Source organism: Notamacropus eugenii, chromosome 4 (genome assembly GCF_028372415.1).
Source record: "Notamacropus eugenii isolate mMacEug1 chromosome 4, mMacEug1.pri_v2, whole genome shotgun sequence".
NCBI lineage: Eukaryota > Metazoa > Chordata > Mammalia > Diprotodontia > Macropodidae > Notamacropus > Notamacropus eugenii.
The window spans coordinates 197,826,987-197,852,949 of NC_092875.1; the positions used below are offsets into that span (position 1 = coordinate 197,826,987).

The following is a 25,963-nucleotide window of genomic DNA, read 5'->3' on the forward strand; positions in this document are numbered from 1 at the left end:
GAAAGAGGGAAGGGAAGGGAAGGAGGGAGGGAGGGAGGGGGGAAAAGAAGATTTAGTAAGTCATGACTATGGTCATGCTCTGTGCTAAGCACTGGGGATACAAACAGAAAAATAAGACAGTCTCTTCTTTCAAGGAGGTCACATTCTAATCCAAGCAACAACATATGTGGAAGGTTTCAGCTGCATATCAGATAATCCTGTGGTCATTCGAGTACAACAGCAAAGCAGGTGGTAAAGCTTCTCTTTTAATATCATCTTTACTGATGGAAGCATATCAGTTTCTGATATTTAACCATTTGGTAGTGCCAAATATTTTGGCTACAAGAACTTTCTTTTCTGGGTCTTCAGTAGCTGTGGCTATCAACCACCCACCCACTCCCCTCTAGGATAATAGCCTCAGGCATTAGACTGGAAGCACTGCCCCTTCCAGGGCTCCTGGTCTCAGGGCTTTGGGCTGTCTCCATCAGGGTCCAAAGGGCATTTATAAATACACCCAATACATATGTAGGTAGGTATATGTGTATATACTACATATGCCAAATGAAAATAAGGTACAGTAGTTCCGAGAAAGAAGACACCAGATGCTAGGAGCATTAGGAAGAATTTTGCATAGAAAGTATTTGAGCTAGGCCTTAAGGGAAACCAGAGAGTCTAAGAGGTAGAAGAAAGAAGGGAGACCATCACAGGCCTAAGTGACAACCTTCGCAAATGCACAGAAATTGAAGATGTTGTGTAATGTGAGAGAAATACATCATAAGATCATAGATTGAAAGTTAGAAGGGATATTAGTGGGGATCTAGTCTAATCTTATCTAATTTATCTGCCTAATCTAATAATTAATTAATTAGATCATAGATTTAAAGTAGAAGGGACACTAGAGGACATCTAATCTAATCTCACTTTTCATTTTACAGATATGGAAACAGACACACAGAGATTAGGCAACTGCCTAGACTCATACAGCTAATAAGTACCTGAAGCAGAACTCATCTTCCTGACTTCAAGCTCAACACTTTACCCATTGTGCCTCCCATTTGATAATAGGGACCCACCAGAGTTTATTGAGTTTATAGAGAACGACAGGGTCTGACCTGAACTTTAGAAAAAAATCACTTTGGTGATTTTGTGCAAGATAGATTGGAAAAATCCACAAATTTCAAAATTAGGATTCTAGCTTTGGTCAGGGCAACTAGGTGGCGCAGCGGATAGCCTGCAGTCTGGACCACCTGAGTTCAAATACAGCTTCAGACATTTATCAGCAGTGTGACCCTGGGCGAATCACTTAAACCTGTTTGCCTCAGTTTCTTCATCTGTAAAATAAGCTAGAGAAGGAAATGGCAAACCACTCCAGTATCTTTGCAAAGAAAACCCCAAATGGGGTCATGAGTCAGACATTACTGAAACAACTCAACAACTGGTCAGATTCAGGAGAATTCTTCCTGACTTCTTTATTACCTGACCTTCCCAAAGAAACATTTATTTTGACTAGACCCTCTAAAATCTTGTAAAAAAAAAAAAAAAAAAAAAAAAAGCTCTAGTACCTATACAGGAGGGCCTATTTTGTTTTTTTTCTCCCTTAATTCAGTTCTTGTTCAGTCTTAAGTCCCGTGGGACTTAAGTATCTGACTTTTAAATACCTTTGGAATGATATATATGATTTAGATGCATTTGTGTACTGAGATTCAAGTAGATGTGAAAAATATGTCTTGCCCTAGCTGCCTTAGGTAAAAAAAACAAAAAGCATGATAAGCATAATGGAGAATAGTTCTAAAATGGATATTTATTATCTCAGCTTCCTGTTACATATACAGATCTCACTGAATTGTGTGTTTGTAAAGATACTGACAGAGCCCGGAGATTATGACATGATTGTCCAAAAGGCGATAGAGGAAAGATGTAAGGAGGGTGAACATATATAAAGCTTCCCAACAAATATGATGACCAAAAAAAACTGAACCGAAGGAGTTTCAATATTTACTGTTATTTTTTTAATGCTAGCAAGGCTAATTTAGCAAGATACAACTGTTCCAAAATTCCAGAAAAATGTTTTCTAATTTCCGATATACTCTGTCATTAATAGACCAGTTATCCCAGGACTTCTAAAACGAATCAAAACAGCACTAAGCGTACACATGGTAGGGGTAAAAGGGTACACAGTTGGAGGAACTGAGGACCTGGGATCTGATCTGAAAATCACTAAGCCATTGAATCTCAGCCTCTGTCTGGGGATTTTAAGCATTGTGCTAAGCACAATAAAATCAACTTCACCACCTCTATTATACACCTGAGAACCACCCTCCTAATTTTACTGCAACTTTTTTATGTCATCTGACTTTGCTTATAATTAGAATAATGTTTATATATTTATTTCATTTTGCTAGTAGTATATCAAAAAGCAATGCTCATTGGCAAAGACTTTTCCTTAAGAATGACAAGAGTAATTTAATATTTAAAGGATGTGGATATGAACTACACCTGCAATATCATTTATATATCAAACTCCCAGATGAGAAAATTCCCTCTACCAATGCAAGTGGGCACCTTCTCTGCAACTTAGAAAGCACTGAGGGATTAAGTGACTTGCTCAGGGTGACAAAGCACATATGTATAAGAGGTGAGACTTGAGCCTAAAGATTTTTGGATCGAAGACCACCTGTCTATCTACTGAAAGTCAAAAAATTTTCTGATTCTTTGCATCTCCTGCTACTTTTTTCATCACTCTACCACTGTCACTGCCAGAGCAGAAAAGGACACATAAAATTGGGAGATGTTTTGTACTTTTCTTTTGATTCATGGTTTACCATAGTCAATAAACTCATCACTTAATGCCACCCACCCAGTGATGAGGTTCTCTCTACTTCAGCTAAGTTCAGTGAAGTCAGTAAGCACAGTCTACCCTGAAGGGTGCACTCAAAGTGCTTGGAGCTTGAGAAAATGTCAGAGCTTGTGCTCCTTTGGCATAGTTTTCTTTTTTTATTTTTATTTATGAAATAAAACAAGCACTTCCATAACACAGTATAGCAAAAAAAAAAAAAAAAAAAAGATAACACATGAAACTTCAAATCTATTGTGTACAATTTACTGTTCCTTTTAAATATGTAACAAAGTTATCATGTAAATTTCTTTTTTTCTTCACCCCTTTCCACCCCTGCCCTAGAGATGATTACCTTTGGACACAAATAATTATATATGTGTATGTATGTATATGTATATGAGTATATTATATATATATATATACACACACATATATAGACATACACACATATGTAAAATTATTCTAAATATACTCCTATTTGCCCATTCTTTCTCTGGATAGAAGTAGCATCTCTCTTCATAGACCCTTTGTAGCTAATTTAGGTATTTATAATAGCCAAAATTACTTATTTGCTTAAAGTTGTTTCTAAAACAATATTAGCATAATTTTTAAGGACCTAGGATTATCTCCCAGGTAGCACTCCATCCATGGAGGAGGATCATCAAGAATATTCCTGGGTTTAAAAGCAAAATCACATCTACAACCAGACTAAGAGAAATGGCAAGTTGTGCTCAAGAATAGATATTCCAACCTGCTATGTTACTGGCATTTACAGATTGCAAGAAAGTTCATACCCATTCATGCTTTTCTGTAACCTCCTATATACCACCTTTAGGATTCCTCAAGTTTTAATGAGGTTTAATTGTGTATGGAGTTGTATTAAGAATATACACAATGTATCAATACCTAACATTGTTTAATGTGAGCTTTTAATCTTTCTTACTTAAAAGGCTTGGAATAGAAAAAAATTTTTGAAAAATATCAATTATTAAAATTATTTTAAAATGCTAATTTTTTTCCCTTTTGCTCTGAAGTTTAAATGCTTCCCATGGAGTGACTAGTACTTGGGATTTTTGAAGGAATATTTCCATTTTATAACAGCAGCAACTCCATCTTATTGGCAAGACCAACTTGTCATGGGGAAAACGTATAGGGAGGAAGGTAGATGAATTGAGAAGGGGTATAGGATGACAGCTTCTGTAAACACTAATATCTCCCACATGACCCCAATTCCATTCTATACTACAATGTATAGTCTTATGGAAAATAGAATGAGATGGAAAGTGTAGGCTATATAACATGGATGGATTTGTAACTGAGAAGGAAAGTGAGCCCACCATGACCTATAGCTTTAGGGATCCCCATTTTTTTTTCACAAACCATCCTTCAAATAGTATATTCTATTATTTTGCCAGGAATAGAAGTCAAGCTCATCATTCTATAATCTGAAAACCACCTTCTCCCTTTTTTTCTTCTTGCCCCCCCAAAAGAAAATCAGACCTCTGCTTTAAAATGGTTAAACTAGCAGGAGAGGCAGAAGAGATTAGAGAAAGGAGAAGTTAGTGGGGATGGATCCAATTAGGAAGCTATTATAATAGTCCAGGTATAGAAGATTGGTTAGGGAAGTTCCTTGATCAACTTGATGAGGTTGCAGGAAGATGAGCCTTTTGAGGGAATTTTGATTGTGTCTCATAGAAACATGGGCCATATTCACTGTTCATCTCCTTAGAGGATTAAGGACATATCCTAGGCATTGGAGGTGACTGGTGCCTCCAGTTCTTATAGAGCCAACCCTTTGCTTAGACCTTTAAAAGGGAATCTATTACAGAACCAGCTATTTCTGTTGGGGGAGGGGAAACTGGTTGGGGGGGAATCTTACAAGAGCTGAGAACAAGCCAAAGAATAGCAGAGTTAGAACAGACCTGGATCCCAGAAAAGAGAAAAGATATCTAGCACTTATATGACATTTTCAATGTCATATTTTACATATATCATTCTGTAAAAGTTTGTGTATGTATGTATCCTCATCCTACACCAACGACACTAACACCACCAACATCAGAAGTAGCTAATGGTTGCTTTGATGTAGAGAAACACTGTAGTTGCATTTGCTCTCACTCATGTAGTCCCAGCTACATAGGATAGTGGGACTTCTCAGAAGGAGAGAAGGTAGCCATAGAGTAGAATCATCTAACCAAGTGGTAAGAGTTTCTGAACTAGAGGAGATGGGATTTTCTAAATAATGTCAATTTCCTGGAGTGCTCTGGAACCCACACAGGGATAAAAAAGGGGGAATTCTCAGGTAGCCCCAGATTCTTAAGGAAAGCAGCAAAAGAGGCTGAGTTGGATTTTGTTCTATAAAACTACTGTAAATTATTTGGTCAACTGCCTCTTTGTAGCCCCAAGTAATTTTCCCCTTCCAGGAAAAGGGTATAAATCTTCAGGTTAGGACTGGAAATTTATATGGGTCTCTGAGATGAACATGAAGGGTTATTGCTCTAGCACCACCAAGTTTTATCATTTGTCTACTAGTTGTTTGTTTTTATTTTTACCTTTCCTATTGTTGTTTTTCTTGTAGTTATTGTTTGGAAAGAGTGGAGGTTGGGACAGATACTTTCAAGCACCAAGGTAGGCAAGAGTGTAGAGCAACTTTGTCCAATGTATTGTGGGTTAATATAATGGGCCCACATAATTATGGAAAGGATTGTTGATCGTCCCTCATGGAAAATACTGTGGATTTTGGGGGTGGGAGGATTAAGGCAATGGGAAAACCAAGAAATAGAGCAATTGCTGCATTGAATGAGCTGCTTAACACTGACTGATTGATTGATAAATAAGCAGAAGGAGGTCTGGTTTGGAGAGTACAGAAGTAGCAGAAGCAATAGGTATGGCGAGAAGTGTAATGGTAATTTAAATGAGACGATCTTTACCATTCGTTAATAGACCTATGTGAACTGCCTGGGTCACATGGAAGTCTAATTCACATGGAGCCTGTGGTAGGAGGAGTTTGCTGAACAGGTAGAACAGGAAGAGGTGGAGCTGGAGCAGAGCGGAGAAAGAAATTAGTCAAGAGAGCAGTCAGAGCAAGGAAAGATACAGGCAAGCAGGCAGCTGTTTAGCGTGAGTAAAAGAGCTTGTTTGTGATTTTGTTTAAGACAGCCTGCTTGTGATTTATTTAATGGAGCTGGTTTGTGGGAGGGCTAGCAGGGTGAAGGCTTGGGGATGGCATTGTCCTCTGCATTGTTATTGTGTATAGATTTTTGCTACTATGATGGATTTGGCTTTCTGGTGTCTGAACAAATGTTTTGGTTCTGTCTTCCATGTGAAGAGTCTGTTGTATTTCACAATTCTGAATTGTGCCAGGATATTCATGGCCACCATGGATGCTGTGAATATCATGTTGGCGCTATAAGAAGTTAGCTGGGATAAAATACTGGGATTTTCCTAAGTCCCCTAAGAATCAGAAATGGATATGCAGGCCAATGTCATAAGAGGAATCCTAGTGAAATGTGTAGGAGCTGTCAACTTTTAAGGTAGGAACTAGTGCTGTGATGCAGAAATGGAAGAGAATATAATGTTAGCCCCAAGTCTCAGAGTAGGCCCTCTGGCCATCATGATGACATGGCCTAATCTTTATGAAACACCTAGTTACTATCATTAGATTGTTTAAAGCCTAGAAGGTAACATAATGGCCCCTAAGGTATACATGATTCCTTCCTCTTTAGCTTTAGGAGGTTTATTTTAAATAAGATGTTATGAGTTCAGTCATAATTACTCTGAACCACCCAGTCAGAAAACTTTCTATGCTTAAACTTACATTTATCTACCTCTAGTTGACCCCTGGCTACTTTGTGGTTGAGGCAAAATTCAGTTAGATAGAATCATGTTTGTAATGAAACAGAACATTACATTAGAATATCTATAGATAAACAGGCACTGGGCAGAAGTTGAGAAAAAAGTCAGTCTCTCCTTCTAATTTCATTGAGCCTAAGTCTTCTACTCTGAGATTCCCGTACAACTAATGACCATTCTCAAAATTTCTCATGTCTTCCATAGCTCAGTCCAGTCTTTGCTCCTCAGAGTTGTACTGGAAATCTACATGCTCCAATTTCTGAAATTCCATCTCCTTCCTTAACTCCCTTAATAACTTATAATGATCCCTGGAGTTATGATCAAGTCTCCTAGCATATTAGAAAAGACTATATATTCTCATTTCACTTCATCCATTTGCTTTCAAAGACTTTTCACACATAATCTAACACCTTTTGATTGATTGATTGAGACTTGTTCTCAGGTAATGTACCATAACTAAAATGGGATGGAGTGGATTCAATGCCACACTTAGACACACAAAAACTGTTATGTCTCACCAAAATAAACTGTCCTCTGTGCACCTATGGCTACTGAGGGTCATTAACATGGGACAATAATTCTGCTTACCTGAGGAATGACATAGATGGACACTAGAAATGAGATCAGGTTAGGAAATTATTCATTTCTAATTTTCTATGCCATGTACCCTCAATTTGCTAAGCATTATTTCAGAACCCATAGCTCTATGTTCATTGACTACAAGAAAATCATCACAAAATTCAGCTCCCTGAGGAAACTAGACACTATGGTATCTTCCATTTCAGTCTTTCAGTTCTAGCCAGGCTGGAACTACTGCTGTTCCAGGGGAGTATGTCTTGTATACTGCCTACCCTGGAGTCTATAATATCTTTCTTGGGATTCTGTTGGTCTGTATGTACTGATGGGAACTGGAGGGAGATTAAACCTTGTTATGGGTTAGCTGGACAATAAGTATGTAAATGGTCTAGCATCCTAAATAAAATGCACTCAAATGCTATCTTCATCTTCTAGTACAAGGAGTAGTAGCAACTAGTAGGAGTTAGTCAAAGAGTAAGAATGGGAGTGGAGAATACTGCCCATCACAGCAAGAGACTTTGCAAAGGGAAAATTGACTAAGTAAATGAATGGATAATATTGGGGGGAGGGGAAGGAGAAAGAAGAGTTAAAAATAATTCCAAAGTTTTTAGTCTAAGTGACAGGGAAAATGATGGGCCATTAACAAATAAATGAGATGGTTAAGTGGTTAAAGGATATTGTCAAACAGTTCTCAAAAGTTGAATTGAAAACTATTAACAACCACATCGAAGATTTCTCTAAATAACTAATAACAGAAATATATTCAAACAACCCTGAGCTTCCACTATATGTTCAGTAAATTAGCAACAATGACAAAAGAATAAAATAGTTAAGTTTAAAGGGATCAAGGAAAGATAGACATACGTAACCTGTTGGTAGTGGTATTAGTTGGTCTAACCATTTGGAAAGCAATTTGTAATTAAGTTAAGAAAATTACTAAAATGTTCCTTTAACTCTTTAATCCAGAAATTCCACTATTGGGCAAATACCCCCAATGAATTTTTTTTAAAGAAAAAAAAGAACAGCACTTTTTTGTTGTGGGAAAGAGCTGGAAACAAAATAAATGACTGTTAATTGGGGAATTGCTAAACAAATTATTGTACAGGCATGTAATGGAATACAATATGCCATAATACACAATGTATATGGGAAAGGGACATCTAGAGAGATAAATCTAAATGATTTAGAAATAATAAATAAAAGAAACAATAAATATAGAAGATACAGAGAAACATGTCAATATTTATATGAACTGATAATAAAATGAAAGCAACATATAAAACAATGACCACAACATTACAAATGCAAAGAACAACAATTAAATAAAAATTGAATGCTGTGTAACTATAATGAGTAAATTTGTCCCCAAAAAAGAGATATGAAAGTGCATCCCCCTCATTATTTGCAGAGGTGGACTACTGTAAGTGTGGAATACTGCAAATAATCAAACTTGTTTGATGTGTTGTTAGTTTTTACTAAATTGCAGTTTTTTCTCTGTGTTTTATTTTCTGTTATATGGGATGACTTCTCATGGTGGAGAAAAGAGGAATACATCTAGAAATGAGAGTAATATAAAAACAAAAGATATCAATAAAAACATTTAAATAAAGAAGTCATGAAAAGGAGATGGTCTTGGATAAGTGAGCCTTAATCTCGTTTCAAACATATTTTTGCAACATCACAAGCTGTTAAAAAGCCTAAGAATTCAAACATTAGTCACATGATCTATACTTGCGGACTCCAAGGCTTGAAGGCTATCATCATTCTAAGCCCAAGAGTGTGCTACTAAATGTTTAATAACCAGAGCTCCAAAAATACAGGACACACTTGTGAGTCTAATCTACATTATAAGCATTTTCTCCATCACTTTCTTGAGTCTAGAGAACAAAACAACAAATCAAACCCTAATAATGTAGTATTTGCCAATTTCTGAAGTGTAAATGTTCACATTGAAAATTTATATTCAGCTCTAGTGAGCTAATAAAATTTAACTCCAGCATACCCCTATCTAAGCCCCATACTTCCCTACCAGGAAAGAGGTACATGGTTATTGTTGTTTGTTGTTCTTTTGATTTTGCTTTGGTTTGGGGGTTTTTTAAATACAGCCAATGGAAGTTGACCTCAAATTCTTAGCTGGGTAGCATATCTAAGTGAAAGAGATATAAAAATAGTCTGCTCCAAAAATAGTCTGGTCCTAGATTTCCAATATTCAGAATCTGACTTGCTTTTAGTTAAACTGACCACTTAATCTGTTTGGACAAATCCACCAAGCAGAATACAGGCATTCTGTGATCCCACTATCTCCTGGGATGCTAGATTTCTAATTCTAGTCATTGGCTGCAGGACCAATCCTACTAGACAAGCATGCTAGATATAACTCTTAGGGCCATCATGTTTCTTTTTTTTAATTTATGGATCGTGCAAAAGGCACCAATTTTAAACAATAGAACTCCTGCATCTGAAAGCACGTACCATAATATGCCAGATGGAAGAAAAGGCAAGTCCAGAGTAGTCCAATATATATAAATTCACCATTTTAATTTAGTGACTTCTTCCTGTCTCTAAAGAAAGGAAAACAGGCAGAAGGACTGACCTGCTCTAGCTCTACCCCCATAGCCCATAAAATACAGCCTGGAAGGCTGAAATGAAAGGTCTATCACACAGGGCTCAGAGCAGAGTGCAGGCCAGCCTTGGCCACAAGGTATGGCATGGACAGAACTGGAACAGGCTTCAGGGCAGGAATCACAGGTAGCAACTGCAGTTCCCAAATTTCTCAACCCACACACACCAAAGACAGCTTCAAAGGTTGGTAAGAAAGCTCTTTCACCTGGGTGAGAGGGGAGTGTGATCCAGCCCCAGCCCTAGCCACAGCCCTAAATGCAGCAGCGTCCACCTTTGGAGCCCTTCGCCTAAAGATCTTGGGGAAATTTGATCAGCTGATCTGCATCTCAGTCTTGAGCAGCAGTCCTGGGGTGAGGAGGAGTGCTGGCATGGTGGTGGATGTGGAGAGGGAACCCTACTTGAAGTCATAAGGCAGAAAACAGTGCTTGTGGTTGCTCACAGACCAGAGTGCAGGCCAGCAGAGGAGTAAAATCCTCTCCCTTGATTGTCTCACTTTGGAGGAGCTGAGAATTTACAGGTCCCTAGACATATATTAAAGAATAGCTGCACAAAACCTCTGAAGCCTAGGGTAGTATACCCTCCACTCGACAGAAGACTCAAAAGTCAAGTAAATGGCTGGGGAAATGCCCAAAAAAGGGGGAAAAAAATAAGACTACAGAAGGATACTTGCTTGGTGAAAAGTTATTTTCTTCCATCTTTCTGAATGAGGAAAAACAAAGCACACCATCAGAGGAAGACATAAAAGTCAAGGCTTCTACACCCAAAATCTCCAAAAAAAATATGCAATGCTCTCAGGCCATGGAAGAGCTCAAAAAGGATTTTGAAAATCAAGTAAGAGAGGTGGAGGAAAAAATGGGAAGACAAATGAGAGCAATGAAAGAAAATCATGAAAAGCAAGTCAACAGCTTGCTAAAGGAGACCCAAAGAAATGCTGAAGAAAATAACACCTTTAAAAATTGACTAACCCAAATGGCAAAAGAGGCCCAAAAAAACCAATGAGGAGAAGAATGCTTTAAAAAGCAGAACTGGCCTAATGGAAAAAGAATTTCAAAAGCTCATTGAAGAAAATAGTTCTTTAAAAATTAGGATGGAGCAAATGGAAGGTAATGACTTTATGAGAAGCCAAGAAATTATAAAACAAAACCAAAAGAATGAAAAAATAGAAGACAATGTGACATCTATCTCATTGTAAAAACCACTGACCTGGAAAACAGATCCAGGAGAGAGAATTTAAAAATTATTGATCTACCTGAAAACCATGATCAAAAAAAGAGCCTAGACATCATCTTCCAAGAAATTATCAAGGAAAACTGTCATGATATCCTAGAACCAGAGGGTAAAATGGAAGTGGAAAGAATTGACCAATCAGTTCCTGAGATCCCAAAATAAAAACTCCTAGGAATATTGTAGCTAAATTCCAGAGTTCACAGGTCAAGGAGAAAATATTATAAGCAGCCAAAAAGAAACAATTCAAGTACTGTGGAAATACAATCAGGATAACACAAGATTTAGTAGCTTCTACACTAAGAGATTGAAGGGCTTGAAATATAATATTCCAGAGATCAAAAGAGCTAGGATTAAAACCAAGAATTACCTACCCTGCAAAACTGAGTATAATACTTCAGGGTAAAAGTGGAATTTCAATGAAATAGAGGACTTCCAAGCATTCTTATTGAAAAGACCAGAGCTGAATAGAAAATTTGACTTTCAAATACAAGAATCAAGAGAAAAGGTAAACAGGAAAGAAAAGCCTTAAAGAATTAATAAAAGTTGAATTGTTTACATTCCTACATGGAATGATGTTATTTGTAACTCATGAGACCTTTTTCAGTATTAGGGTAGTTAGAGGGAGTGCATGTGTGTGCGTGTGTGTGTGTGTGTATGTATGTATGTATATACACACACATAGGTGTGTGTGTGGGTATGTATGTGCATAATATGCACATATGTATATGTACATGGGTGTATGTGTGTATGTGCATATATATGTATATATACATAGACAGAGGGCACAGAGTGAGCTGAATATGAAAGGAGAATACCTAAAAAAAATAAAATTTACTGTTGAATGGAATGTACTAGGAGTAAGGAAAAGGGAGAAGTAGAACGTAGTGAATCATCTCACATAAAAGAGGGAAGAAAGAGTTTTTACAATGGAAGGGAAAAGATGGGAGATGAAAGGAAAAAGTAAGCCTTGCTCTCATGGGATTTGGCTTAAGGAGGAATAACACACTCAGTTGAATATGGAAATCTATTTTACCCTGCAGGAAGGCAAGGGGAAAGGGAATAGGAGAGGGAAAATAATAAAAGGGACAGTAAATTGGGGAATGGGATAATCGGAAGCAAACACTATTGTGGAGTACAGGTCAAGGGAGAGAATGGAATAAATGGAGGTCAGCATAGGACAGAGGTAAATGTGGTTAGTCTTTTACAACATAACTACTATGGAATTGCTTTCCATTGTTAAACATGTATGACCTATATTGAATTGCTTGTTTTCTCAGTGAGGGTGGGTGGGGAGGGAAGGAGAGAATATGGAACTCAAAGCTTTAATAATGAATGTTAAAAATTGTTTTAGCATGCAACTAGAAATTAAGATATATAAGCAATGAGCTATAGAAATCTATTTTGCCTTACAGGATAACAGAGGGGAAGGGGGATGGAAGAAGGGTGGATAATGGAAGGGAGGAAAGACTGAAGAAAGGGGTGAATGGGATGCATGCTGTCCTGGGGTGGGGGATGGGGAAAGATGAGGAGAAAATTTTGAATTCAAATTCTTGTGGAAGTGTATGTTGAGAACTGAAAAATAAATAAATTATATATTTTTTAAAAGAAATGAAAAAAAAATTTTAAAGAAAGAAAGGAGAACATTTTCCCCCTGTGTTCTCCTCACACCAATTCCACCAACAGTTGGGGTGTAGGGTAATCTTGCCCCAGTTATAAATTCAAGAATAGAGATTTCATTTTGGAAGTTATCTGCATCAAGACAACAATTGAAGACATAGGCTTGGATAAATCACCAAAGATAGCAATTCAGAATAAGAGAAGGACTAAGACAGAAACTTGAAACCTACTGAAACACATAATTCTTAAGTTTGAGATACAACAGGAAAAACTGCCTACATACACTCATATATAAACAGTATGTGCACTGACCTTGCTCTAAGGTGACCCATTTAAAACATTACCATCACAAGTCACACCATCATGCTTAGATACTCATTTGCCTGTTAAAGCTCACTGTTTATTTTTTTTTCATTTCCATCCTACTGTCAAGTCCATAGTGATTTGGAAACTGTGAGATAGGACATTGACCTTTTCAACATCAAGTTTAATTAAGGTTGTTAAGCAGCTAAAATAGGATGTTTCACTTTTTCCCTTGCGGCTCAGCAAAGGAGATTTATTAACTCACTAAAATGTCTTAGTTATTTTCAGCTTCTTGTAAGGTCTGTTAGCATGTTCTGGACAGCTACTTACCTTCATATAAAACTCAAGAATCCAGTCTGAGTTCATTAACTCCTTGGGCTACTTCTTTATTTAGTGGACCACCTTGCCTCTCTACTGAGGATGAAAAGTTTAAGCAAGTTTTCACAATGATTTCATTTATTTTGGTTATCATTCCCAAGTGCAGAATCAGCTAAGTGCTTTGAAATTATTCACAAGACTCATTCTTCACGTTAAGGGATTAACACTAAATAGACTCATGTGCCAAAGTACCTTGTAGCTTCTAATCCTCTGTTCAAGTTTGTTCAGCAAGCAGATCACATGCCCATGAGGGTCATAGGAAACTGTAGTCACGTTCCAGGATCTCCTTTCTGTATGACTGGAGCTCTCTAAGGGGCCTTTAGGAGTAGGATCATGTCCAAGATCATCACTCCACATTTCAGAATCTTTCCTCAGGTCATCAAGATTCTTTTCCCATCCTCTTCCTACCCTACCCTTGTTTCATCTTGACTATCCCTCCTCCCACTCTAAAGGAAATTCATCCAGTACCCTCTTCATATCATCCCATTGCCATATATGATGTTTAGATTACTTTTGCCCTCACCTGCCAAGATCTCTTTGCTTCAATCAAGCCTCTAGCACATCACCTCTTCTTTGAAGCCTTACTTAACCAGAAAAGAGTAATGAATTACTACTCTCCTCACTGTCAAAACCTGCAGTTCCTATGTGTCCACTTTCATTCTCCACCCTACCTGAAATGTATTTACCCTTTTATTATCAATGTTGTTAATTAACATTATTGTAGTTAACATTACTATATAGTATATTTATATTCTCCTTCATTGTTTAGACAACTGTATGTCCATTTTATCTACCCTTATTATTGTCAAAAGTCATACCACTTGGTCTACCACTTGGTAGAAATGGAGGCTCAATTAGACATGACGTTTAGCTCTTCGTTCTAACTTTGGCTAGACAGCTTCTGAATCTCCTCAATTAATCAATAAGCATTTATTAAGTACCTACTATTTGCCAGCAAGGTGCTACAAGTAAAAAGATTTTTTTAAAAAAAAGAACCTAGCCTCTGTCCTCAGAGACTTTACATTCTTTCAGAAGAGACAAAATGTACATATAAAAGTCTAAACAAAATAAATACAAGGTAAATGAGGGTGAGGATTAACAGTAATAGCTGGGAGATTAGGAAAGGCTTCATGTAGATGATAGCAACTGAACTGAGCTTTGGTTAACCCTATATATATATAAGAGAGCCAGTGGTTATGTCTGTTAAAAATTTGTTTTATACACTTCCAACACAGTGCCAATTACAAACAGCACTTTCAAGAGGTTTTGATGATGGCAATGATTATTAATGATAAAAAATAGACTAAAGTCTACACTTTCAATCAACTAACCTCAAGATTTCTTAAGCAATCACATTTTTGAGAAACTGTTGTCAACATCTTGAATTTTCTAGATAAGTATGTCAGTTACCTTCTTCAATTCTTCTTTTTAAAATGAGACAGGATATTGGTTGGAGAGTAATAGCATCCAGCAAAAAAAAAAAATGAAGAATGCTGATTCTAGGAGAAGTGAGAGCCAAAGCGGGATTTCTTTACCTGGATAAAGGAAATCATTACCTCAGTTCAATTTTATTTTGGCATTAGAAACTTTGTCTGTCAGACACTTAATGGGAACACTCACACATGCAAAGGGCTGACTACAACACTGGTGATTCAATGTCTCTTGACACTGAGTTACCTGCTAACAAAGATAGTGAGGTTTGAAGGCATCAAGACATATCATCCAAGTGTCTCATCACTATGAAGCAGCATTGAGCATAGTGCCCCATGGATACAGTCACTACATCAATGTTTGTTGATGATAAAGAGAACTTTTTAAGCTTACCCAGGCCAGTGCCTGGGTGACATTGTCCGCAAATAGCTCATTGGCATACTACCACTGGGATGACCAAGAGCACAAATGGCTTGTTCACTGAATTATATAGTAGTTTCTTCATAACAGATAATTATCAATACTCATGTATTTGATGGCTTTACAATCCTTCTGACTGTCCCATTTTTACCATAGGGGCTCAACCTGACAGCTTCTAAGTCAATGAGAAAAAACATGATGGCAAAACAACCAACTTTTACTTGCAAATCTAGATGTGGATAACTAAATGAGTATATTTAGTAGAGTAGCATAAAACTATGGCAGTCAAATCCAGCAGTTTTCTACGTGAATCACAGTTGGAAAAGCATCAGGGGGTTGAGAATACTTTGACACACTAAAACATACCATAATCAACTCTCTGACAGAAAATTATAAAGAGCCTGAGTTTTGTTACATGTAATCAAACATCCTGACAACTCATCAGGCCATAAGGAAATGGACAAAGAAAGTGGAAACTGGCAATATCCTTTTCTCATGAGCTCTCATGATGACTCTCATGATCAAAAAAAAAAACTCTCAAAGTCTTAAATTTCAAAGGTCTTAACATTCATCATCAAAAAAAAATTCTCAAAGTCTTAACTCTTAAGGATCTTAGCATTTATCTGAGAGGATTTTCAAGCATGATTTTTAGTATTTCTATTCCTCAAAATGCATCTTACCCAGGGTGATAAAAATGGATTGAGAAAGGGAAGATCATCCAGAAAGAAATAATATTTAAAATACAAGTAGTTAGGAAACTAGTAGTTTACCTATCAATGCCTATTTTTTAATTTCTGAGTTCTTAAATACATAAAACAACATTCAGGTGCAGAAGTGACATGGCCAAAAAGACAATTCCCTTTAAAGAATCAGAAGACCATGGGCTCAAGTCCCTGATCCGCCATGTACTACCAGAATGATTTGGGCACGTTGTTCATTTCATCTCTTGGCTTCTTTTTTTATCTATAAACTAAAATGGCCTCTGAGATTTCTCCCAACTTTATCTTCTAAACTTCTATGAGTAAAATACCCATATTCAACTGCAAAAATAGATAATAACCAGCTTCTACTTTCACAGGGTTGTTGTGATGATCAAATGAGGTATATCTGTAAAAGTGCTTAGTGTCTGGAACATTGTGGATGTTATATAAATGTTTATTCCCTTCCCTTCTGTACATTCTATGGAAGCTACCCAATAAAATGAAGGGGTTTTTTAAAATTTATTATAGTGGAACATCTCCACCATAACTAAAACCTCAAGAAAACATGGTATATAAAAATTCTTACCACTTTCAATAAACCCTGTCTTGGCCCTGTTTTCTATGATCTAATGGAGAAATGTCTTCGTCCTCAAATTTAGTTAGGCCAGTAAGAATGATTTACCATTTCATCTCCTATGAAGCATATTTATTTCAAACAAAATATCTAGATAGTTAAAGAGGGGTAGTAGGAAGACTGCGAAGGAGAGGGGTTCTAACATGAGGTTTATAAACTTATTTTTAAAATATTTTGATAATCATAATTTATTTAGTTTCCTTTATAATCTAGAGTGCCAGGTCTGCAGTCAGGAAAACTAATCTTCCTGAGTTAAAATCTTAACATTTAAAAAACCTTCAACACTTACTAGCTGTCTAACCCTGGGCAAGTTACTTAACCCTGTTTGCCTTGGTTTCCTCATCTGTAAAATGAGCTGGAAAAGAAAATTGCAAACCATTCCAGAAAGCCCCAAAAGGGGTCACGAAGCATCAGCCATAACTGAAAAATGACTGAACAATATTATCCGTGGGATACAATGTAGGGCTCAATAGCCTGGCATTTAAGACTTTGTACATATGGTTCCAACTTATCTTTCTTGTCTTTCACATTACCCCTGTAACAGTACTTTGTACAAAGTAAGTGCTTATTAAATTCTGTCATTCATTCATTCACCATGTAACTTACATTTCGACCAAATAAGATGCTTAGCTACTTCTCATCTCCTTCTAACTTCCTCCACTTCCACGAATCTGTGGAAACTGTTTACCACAACTGGAACATACTCTCTCCTCTTCCCTGATTTCCTTCTAGGCTTAGACCCAAGTCTAATGTGTATTTGCTGTGCTGAGAATCCAATTTGTTGTGGAAGGTGATATCTGAAAGTGATATGTATCTCTTTGGTGATATCTGAAGAGTTAGATGATCATGAATTTACTTTTTCTAATATTATAATTAGACTTGGAGGTCACCCAAAAAAGCAGAAGAGAAGCACAGTGAGCATAAAGGTGTTTAGGCATTTCACTAATAAAGAATTATGTACCAAAATCCATATTATGTAAATATATCAGAAATGTGTCATAGCAAAGAGATATGCAACTGGAAAGGTCGATGTCTTAGTCACATATCAAAACTGAGAGATAATAGATGAACAGCCCACTCGTACCACTGGTACCCCCATCAGGTCAAGCAATATGCAGGCAGTTGTGTGGACTCACAACATTGTGTGGACTCCCTGGGTGGATTTTTGGAAGGATACAGACAGGAGTACAATGTATGAGGAGGCAAGGGTGGGTTTCAATTAAAGCCCTAACTCCCTTCAAGGTTCAACTCCAGTACCATTTTCTTCAAGAAAACTTTGCTGTTTTATTCAGTTACTAATGCCCTTCATATCATTGTGTATAAGGAGAAGCAGTGAAATAGAACATGCAGAATCACTCTAGAGAAATGTAAGCTTCTTCTTGGGTAGAGATTGTCTGTAATATTTCTATCCTCCCTAGGTAGTTCCTAGCACATAGTTGGCACTTAATAAATGCTTTTTATTGTCAGATTGATTGATAGAAAACTATTCATATGATTCATTATGATTAGACCACTAAGTTTGATGACTTACAAAAAAAAATGGAAGCAAGGATAAGTCATCCATCTTTGGCACTTTCAGCCAAAGCCAAGATCATAGATTCTTTGAGAGGGTTACTTAGAGATAGGAAATTAAGATCCTCATGGGAGAAGGAAAGAAAAACACACAAAAATCTGAAGCAAAGCTATATGTTTATTTCCATAAATAAATGTCATAATAAAAACACTATCATTTTACAATACAATATATGAATTATAATAATTTTGGTTGTAGAATATGTAACAATGCTTAAGAATCTAGTATACAGATAAAATCTGGTAAACTAAGATATTTCCTTTATTGTCAAGGGTTACTTTTTCAACCTAATAGAGTGGGGGGGGGGGAACCAATGGATTTTGTTCATGTGTGTAAAATATACTTTAACAAACTCCTTAGTCATGGTCTCAGAGTTGTTCATCTATGGTTATTAAATACCAAAAGGGCTATCAGCTCTGCCTCATGGTATTTGCTTTTAAAACAGAAAATAAAGCAAAAAAACTTTAATTCAATGAAAACTACAGTAGCACAAAGCCCATTTAATGGAAGATTTATAGCAAGCCTCCATAAATATTAACATACTGCCAAAATTCCAGATGTATTCTTTCTGCATGGTTCCATAATATGCGTTTTCAGCATAAGTCTATTGAGGGACAGTCCTACATAACATTCTTTACTTAATTCCTTGGATTATAGCTAAAATCCTACCCTCTAGTGTCCATAAATTTGAAGCTTCATGAAAAGGAAAAGCAAAAAGATTTATTTTGGTACAAAGTTATACATGTTTTATGAACTAAATGAGCATTTATAAAGTTTGTGCAAGCTATAAAAACCACAACTTCATGTACACCTAATGGAACTTCTCAACCTTGTTGTATAATCACTTAAGATTCTTGTCATGAGTCAAGCTTCCATAGGGTTTAAGTCCAGTGGCATTTATTATAGTTGTTGAAATTTTCATGTGGAAGAATAAAATACAAAATAATAGTAACACAATTCCATGTACCTAAACAATGAGTCATCAAAATACATTTCCATAATTGCATAAAACGGCATCCATTTATTCAAGAGAAATAGTCAATTTTTATATTGTAAAAATGAGCATTTTCCAGAATTCTAAGATAAAACAAATGGCCCAACTTAAATTTTTGTAATCTTATCAAAACTTGAGCAACAATTTTTCAGAACAACAAAAAGATATTTGTCAACATAATGAATTACAATGAAATTAACCAACAGCATACTTCTAACTAAACAACAGTTAACATACTACTGAAAAAAAATAAAAGAATTTGGGTTTGTTCCTTTCTTTTGAAAAGTCACATCAGTCATTCCTCCTCCATATACATATTACATATGGAAAGGTGATTTTAACAGCCAACTTCAATAAACGCTTCAACTTCTTAAAAAGAAGAGAGGACACCTAATGAACTTCTGAGATCTTTCACAACCACAAATCCAAAATCAACTCAAGTCTTCTCTGGCTAAAGTCAAAGAAGCCTCCATATTTACCTCACATGATTTTTAATTTTTTTTAGTAACAGGACTTTAATGATGCCCAATTCCCCTATAATAACATATGCCTGGTCCCAAAGACTAGACTAATTGGTTTCCACTATCTGGAAGGCTTCGCTGTACTATCAAAGATTTTCCTTTTAGGAAGTTCATAAATATGATCCCAAAATAAACTACTAGACATATGCAAAGTCTTTTTAAAAGGCAAAATATCAGTGAGAAGTTATGTTTGTGTAAGGAATGAAAGATTACTGAGCCATTCATTTTAGTAAGTAAGCAGTATAATGCAGAGAGAAGCCTAGGTAAGGAGAACACCAAGGTTTGAGTCTTGGCTCTGCTACTACTTACTAGTTATGTGGCCATGTGCATGTCACTTAACCTCTTAGTCCTCAGTTTCATCCCCTGGGAAATGATGGAATTGGACTAGATCAAGAGTTTTTAAACTGGGGTCCTTGAATTTCTTTTTAAAGTTTTTGATAGTTCTTTTCAATATAAATGGTTTCCTTTGCAAACATATATATTTTACTTTATGCCTTTAAAAACATTGTTCTAAGAGACCCATAGATTTTATCACATGGCTAAAGGGACCCATGACCAAAAAAAGTATGAAGAACTCATGACTGATGATCTCTAAGTTCCCTTCCAACTTTAATTTTCTTTGTTTTGGTGAATTTCCCTGGACCACCTGTGTGCTTTGTGTACTATTTTGATGCACCTGGCTATTTGTTATCAATGGGCTCAGATTTGATTGCATCTTTCACTGTCATGTTCAGTTCTGGGTACCATATTTTAAAGAGGGAAAATAAAAAGTGGAAAATGAAGCATCTTTAGAGGACAGCAACCACTATGATGAGGAGTGTACATCAAATATCAAGAATTCTCCATAGCTCCAGAGAATAAAATAAAACCCAAAGAAGGCTTAAAGTTTGGGGGAGCTAAATTTCAGCTCAATATGACAAAGACCTTTCCAATAATTGACCCTGTCCAAAAATAAACTGTACTTCCTTGTGAGGTAGTGAGTTTCTCATCACTGGAGGCATTCAAACAAAAATAAGATGATGAACTCTCATATTTATTACAGGGGATTCTACCTGTCAAATTGTAGGTTGAACTACATGATCTCTAAGACCCATTCTAATTCTAGGATTCCATTTTTCTTTGAACTGAAATTTAAGCAAAATTCATGAAAAATACATAATGCAAACAATACACTCTATAAACAAGGTCTGTAAGATAACAGTACTGTCTATATAAGATACTATCCCAGTTAAAAGCATATATATAAGGCTTAAGGTTAATGAGAAAGAACTGTGCTCTGTAGTCACCTCAGAAATGCAGGTTAACTTAAGATCTGTATTTCTTGGAGACATTCATTACATGACATCTCCTTTAAAGCTATCTCTTCAACATCCTTCCTAATATAAAATCTTTCCAAAAAATAAAATCTTTGATAGCTTCCACACTTTGAAAAACATGTTAAGTATTTGTTAATATCTCTGGAAGCCATTAAAGCACCATGACCCACATCAATGCCGAGGATACCTACCCTGTCTCAACATCCTTTTCAATGTTTTCTCCCACATCCAAACAATACAGTCTTTCCCTTATAAAGTCTTTGTACCTAGTGACCTTTATTCTAAAGCATGTATGCATACACTTTTTAGAGAGATGATATTTCTATACCTCTCTACAAACCTTTATGTACAACACAGATAGGTATTTGTAGCTCCATTCATGTTGGCAACAATTTAGAGGTGATGCTTCTGGTTGAACAGTTAATCTACTGTAGCCCTACTTTGCCTAATTACTATGTAAAGGAATAAAGGTGAATTAATAATATATGAATAGTTTCAAAGGATCATCAGTTATACTGAAGTAGCCCATCACTTTAGTACATTGCAGAAAACTAGAATATTTTCAGCCAAAGTGACATCTCACTTTTTTAAGCTATCAACTTTAAATATAATATATACACACATATATATTTTATATTTATATGTAATTGACAAAATCTCTCTATATACGTATACATGTGTGTACATGTGTGTATGTGTGTACATGTGTGTATATGTGTGTATGTGTGTATATGTGTGTATATGTATATACACACATACAGACTTCAATAGAGGAAGATCATTGGTCTTAAGAGTCAAGATCCCTGGGTTCCAGTTTTATGACCCTAAGTCTCATAACTTTTCTGTGCTTCAGTTTCCTCATATGTTAATTGGGAATGATACTTGTACTACCTATGTCATTAGATTGTTGCGAGGAAAGGGCTTTAAAAAATTAAAGCACTGAAAAAATAAGCTGTCAATATTTCAGGCTGTTTCAGATGCACATACAAGATTTCAGGACATTGGCTTACCTGCTGTGTGCTGAGCCAGTTAATTCATAATAATTTTAGAACATTAGTTCCCATTAATGAGGTTTCAGATATATCTGGCTTTTATTGGGTGTGACTGGGATGACATTGTATATACATGGTGCCATTTAATGCCAACAATGATTTTCAGGAACTAGAAAATGGCAGGAACCAATACAGTGCAGATTAGAATAAAGACAATTCTCATTAAAAAATATAATGCCATTTTACGACCACAGTTATTATATTTTAAAGGTCATAAACAGGCAATAAGTAGAAAAAATCTGGAGGTATAGTTTAATTATTTGAATGAATAAAAATGTGACTAAATCTGGCTTTACTTGATTGTATAACTTCATGTTCAAAGTTCAAAATGCAATAAAGTTATTTACTATCTTGAATCAAATTTAGTTTGACATAAGATTTGTGTCAGACTAAAAATCACAAGGTACAAAATAAAGGAAAAAGGCAGTTAGTTATGCAGATGAACCCACATAAATGCCCAAATACTTGGACGATGATAGTTATTCTGACTATAGATTTGACTCATAAGTATCAAGAAATCTCTCTGTTGTCTATTAATAGTAAACTTCTTTTTAAAACAATACAAAAGAACCTAATCTGGATATAGGAGTCTAGATTTTGTCCCACACAAATACAAATGGTACCCCAAACTGTCAGTAAGATTGATCCAAACTGTAGATATAAGGGAATAAATTCTTCCCACAGGGTAAAAAGTTTATCTTTTGGAGAAGAATTAACTTTTGACAGCCTATTTTAAATCATCACCAAGTGATGAACATTTTTTTCATTCACTGGGAGAGATTTTCTCCATAAGACATTTTATGAATATGATACATATATGTAGTGTATGGATATATAGAGATATAGATATATACATATTTTAAAGTGTTTTAAAATACAATACAGTTGCTCTTCATCTCTCCTCTTAAGGTAGGTCATGATTATGTCTTATTAGCAGATAAAATATGCACTGGTTAGGGAAAAATTTGGTGCTTTATTCAACATTACACTACAGTAATTGTGGGTTCTAAAGATCCCTGTAGGGTACTATATACTTAGGATATTTAATGCAATTATTTTCCATGAAAAAACATCAATTTTTATTTCATTGAAATGACCCTGAAATGATCCCCTAATTGCTTAAACTAGATAACAGTGGAAAAGGAATGAGGAGAAATTACTGGAGGGGGTGAAAGGTTTTGACAAAGAATTAACTTACTAACAAGTCAAAATTTTTACATTTGATTTCATTTAATTAACTGAAATTTTTTAAAAACGTCAAACATCAGTAATGGTATAGAATTTCAGCCTATTACCATCTTATTTAGTTTGCTAGGAATGTAGGTTTATTGCCCAATCTTATTTAGTTTTTTAAAGACCAAACAGAAATTATATGCTTATATTTTATCTCAGAAAAATATTTTAAGAATCAATTTCTTCCTAAAATATCATAGCCTTATATCCTCATATCTTTCTAATACTGCTAAATTCATTAGAGTTTTATTGTAGCTATTATTTATAGAAAACATGAAAACAGCTACTTGGGAAAATATATCTTTGTTAAATTTTTGTGATGTATGTCAACTAATTTAATTTCAACTAATTATTGAACCTGGAGGTCTTAACAAGCCTTATCTTGTCTCTCCCTCAACTCTCATGGATTCTTCCCCCTACAACACTATTCTCACCTATTCCCTACTCTTTTTCTACCCACATCCCCATAAAAAAGACCCCCCCATTACCATCCCAAAGTGCTACTGCAAAGGAATACTGGCAGATCTTCCTGCCTTCATCCTTCCTCCATCCTACAATTCATCCTTTATATTAACAGAAGAATAATCTTTTTGACACACAGACCTGATCATCTTTAGAGACCTCCTACTGTCTATTGATTAAAGTTGAAATTCCTATGCCTGGCATTCAAGATCCTCCACAATCTGCCATCCCCCACATTTCCATTCATCTCTTCAACCCCAGAGTTTACACAGCATTTTCCTTTGAAACTATTTAAATGTATGAATCCATGTAATATTATGTATTGTGGTTATCTGTGTTTGTTTCTTACCCTAAGCTGCATAAGGACATAAGCTTCATAAGTGTCTTGCCCAGTTTTTATATCTCCTTTCATGCCTAGTACATTGCCTGAATGAATGAATGAATCAAAGATTTACTAATTAACTAATTAAAGGCACTTGCAACCATAAGATGCAATAGATGTAACAATAGTTGTATCCAAGATGTAAAGTCTTATTTATTGCCTATGTCTAATTAATGAAAATATTCATATGAGAAAATGCATTATTTCTATTAGCCCAGTAGCATTATTCCTTAGTCATTCAAAAAACAAATGGCAATATATTTTTGAAATGTCTACCAAAGTAAATGCAATCTTGAGGTCAATTGGACTCTACAATTTCTGATTATTTCACATTTAGTTACTAACAAAACAAAAGTTAAAGTGAGAGGTTAATCAGAAATAAGTTTTATTCTAGCATTTCCCCCCCAAAATTTTCTCTTAACAGTTTGATATTTTGAAGATTTAAAGTAGCAAATATTACTCATAAATAAAATAGAAAAGTTGTTTTCCTTTTTTTTACTTGAAACTATAATTGATTAGTTTGTGAAAATAAGCTGAAATATAAAGCAATTAGGCTCAATACGGTATAATAGGAAGTCAACAGATTTTGTTTTCTAGTCCTGTCACTAACTAGTCATGCAATCTTTAGGAAGCCACTTTTCCACTCTTTGCCACAATTCCTCACCTGAAATATGAAGGGATTGGACCAAATAAACTCTAAGGTCCCTTACAGCTGTCAGATTTTATTCTTCCAATGGGAACTATACAGCAAATCTAATGAAACTGGGCGGTGGAAAAAAATGTTTTTTTATACCTTCTTTGTCTTTTCCCTTGATTTTCTGAGAATCTGTATTTTGTGGGAAACTTTGTTTCTAACATGCAGATAATTGAGAACCTGAAACAAGAGGTAGGAGAAGGATTGATAAGGGCTAGCGGAATAAAAATTCTACCAGATGAATAAAATTTCCACAGATCAAATGATAATGAAAATAATGTAGATGGCTGAATTAAATAATTTGATTTCCATTCTTAATTCCAAATCCTCCTAGCTTTTATACTAGGTACCATTTAACCTACAAGGCTTTAAAACCTGAAAGGGCCATAAGGATGAGGACTATTGATATGATATGGTATGATATGACACATAATACTCTGATAAGTAAGTCTCCTACTTGCAAAATAAACATCTTGGCTTAGTACATCAGAAAGATAAATAAAGGCTTTGGCTAAAGAGGGAGAAAGGATATGAAAGAATACTTGATTTTAATGATGTCTTAAAATTATAAATCTAAAAATGAATTGTAATTCATGCTTCCTAAAGTATATTTTCCTAAAGAATATTATATATATTTTCTGTTAAAATTCACAAAATATTCTGTGCCTTTTAAAATAAGACTTTTTAAAATATTCTGGCATCTAACAATCGTATTACTAAAATTCTAAAGTCGAGGCACGTGAAAATTTGCCCAGATATGATTATTACCCTATCCCAAAGGGGAAAGGAAGAATTAGTTTTCTTCCAAGACAAGCTCCACCCAGATTTCTTACATTTAACTCTTTTAGATGGCTTTTTAAAAAAACACCAACTGGGGAAATAAACATTAATGCGATTATCCTTTCCATTCTTCATTGTAATTTTGAAATTCTATAGGTAGTATTCAGCCATATTGCCACATTATGTGTAACAACCACAAATAACAGTGTTTAGAATTCAAGTATCATATGAAACCCTTAATTTTTCTTATAATCCACATTTTTAAGCATCTATGCCACAGCAGCGTACTCCTTGTTTTGTTCATTGTTATCATTTTCCTGTGGACTAGTGATTTTTACTTCAGGCCTTGGTGGTCTTTGAGGATCTGATTCATCCTAGTG

At 35.5% G+C, this 25,963-nt stretch overlaps 1 protein-coding gene across 7 annotated transcripts in view; it reads right to left on the reverse strand.

Moving 5' to 3' along the window:
* Positions 1–25,963, reverse strand: part of DCDC2 (doublecortin domain containing 2) — a 281,088-nt gene that overhangs the window by 40,701 nt on the left and 214,424 nt on the right. For 2 of the 7 annotated variants that reach the window (XR_011965967.1, XR_011965969.1), the window contains 2 exons: positions 24,903–24,983; positions 14,801–14,925 (listed from right to left, as the gene is read on the reverse strand). Coding sequence is in view for 4 of the 7 variants with exons in the window: in XM_072603956.1 (XP_072460057.1) it covers positions 25,853–25,957 (105 nt within the window). In the remaining 3 variants the exon portion in view is untranslated. Of the gene's footprint in view, positions 1–14,800; positions 14,926–24,763; positions 25,958–25,963 lie in introns of those variants that run through there. The other 5 variants (XR_011965968.1, XM_072603957.1, XM_072603958.1 and 2 more) reach the window with 5 other exon arrangements.